Genomic DNA, 1796 nt, shown 5'->3' with positions numbered 1-1796 from the left:
AATTGCATTTAGATTTTGTAACAAAACCTTTTCTATAAAAGTTAGTACAGCTAGAAGTGAATATAAATCAGTCCCCCTTTAAACATTTAACACATCGAAAGCTATATGCTATGTACATTAACCAACAGTTTTCTCAAAGTAATGGGGCTTTAGACGAATATCAGAATTGGTATTTGTGGCAAAGAACCAGACAGAATAGCAAGCAGGGATTTTTCCAGTTAACCTATTATCTTCTAAGTTTACCGTTTAATTATCGCAGTACAATTTAACTGATGAGTATTTCAGTACTTGAAGCATGAGCTCTACAGAACAAGAAGCAGCAGGTTATAGGAACAGGGTTTGGATCTGACAAACGATTGCAGCGTTGATCAAACGTTGTCTTCTCGTCGTTGAATGACTGGGTCTGCAGTTCCTCGTCGCTGGTGGGGCCGTCCTCTGATTCTTTCATGGTGGTAGTCTTGTCTTGGCTGGTGGCACGCCAACTTTCTTTGTTTTCGTCCTCAACCTCCTAACGTTGTAGATCTTTGGAAATCAGCTGTCTGGCCAGTTTGATGTTCAGTCCTTGGTTGCAGTGAAGCTTCCTTTTCATTTCGAACTGCCACTGTTTCTCTTGTTTGTCCAGGAAGATTTTGCTGGTGTGCGCCCCATCCTTCTTCGGCTCCCGCACTGGAGAGTTGAGCTCCGAGGTATCAGTGGTGGCTAATTTATTAGCTAAGCTGTCGAGGGTCATGGCTTCTTTAGTTTCGAAATCACTCTTTGCACCTCCTTCCCGTCCTCCTCCAGACCGAGCTGGCGAGCGCCGGGCTCATTCATCTTCATGAAATCTCAGTTTCTGTACGCTGGGCGGTAGGTCGCCAGGAAGTTCGACTCATCCCACTTCTGGGACTTCCCGGCCCTGGTGTCACAAAGTCCAAATGCGGGTGATGCCACAGTGGTCCCCGCCGCCATCAGCGCCGCCGTCAACGCCTGGGGGGAGGGGGTAGGGGAGGCCAAGAGGACCTATGTTTTTGTTTGTTTGTTTGTTTGTTTAATAGTGTAAGATAGGAAATCTGCCTTCGTTGCACATGAAACGGGGAAGCACTGTCTTGTGAATTTCTCTATCCCCTGTCTGTGTGCGGGCGGACAGTGTAAAACGTATTTCTCCCTGGGGGTCACAGGCCAAAGTTTCAAAGCCACTCCTTGGGTTGGAAAGATTGGAGGCCTAGGGGCTAGAGGACCCTTCCTACCCTGACCCTCGGTTAAAGGTCCCAATGCCCAGACACTTACACTGGCTGGGAACTCCTCCCTCTGCCCCCCCCCCCCCAATCCTCCATGATCACATATTGTTTCTTCTCCTATCCAGCCCTTCGCTACTGGCTTAAATATTTCAAGAAACTCCAATTCTGCCGCCACCCTGATTCAAGTCACCACCATCTGTGGTCGGGGTCACCGTCACAGCCTCTGAACTAGCCCTCATCCCCATCACCCCTCCTGCTGCCTTCCGACCTCTCATTCACCCTCTATTCAGTGTGGTCTTTTAAAAACGCCATCAGATCTTGTCGCATCTCTCTTTCAAACCCTTTAACGGCTGCCCATTTTCTTTCACATAAAGACCCAAATCCAGAAGAGGCAGAAAGCAGCTCTATGGTGGGCTCCCCCTGCACCCCAGTTCTCCGCACCCTGCCTCTAGCTTTGTATGCTAGCCTTTCGGTTCCAGGAGCGCTCTCCTCCCTTCCTGTCCCAGAGTTTTTCCCTGGGTTCTTCCCACAGCCTGCAGTGCCCTTCAGATTTCAGCTCAGTCATGACTGCCTTACAAG

At 49.1% G+C, this 1796-nt stretch overlaps 1 protein-coding gene across 1 annotated transcript; it reads right to left on the bottom strand.

The window, feature by feature from the left end:
• Window positions 1–265: 265 nt before the first annotated feature.
• PPP1R2C (PPP1R2 family member C) lies at window positions 266–1462 on the bottom strand. The gene is given in 2 exon segments (XM_030834993.2): window positions 266–804; window positions 1393–1462. Coding segments are annotated over 2 exon segments (609 nt in total).
• Window positions 1463–1796: the final 334 nt, after the last annotated feature.

The sequence above is a fragment of the Globicephala melas genome, chromosome X (genome assembly GCF_963455315.2).
Source record: "Globicephala melas chromosome X, mGloMel1.2, whole genome shotgun sequence".
NCBI classification, from domain to species: domain Eukaryota; kingdom Metazoa; phylum Chordata; class Mammalia; order Artiodactyla; family Delphinidae; genus Globicephala; species Globicephala melas.
This window is presented reverse-complemented; position numbering and strand designations above follow the sequence as displayed.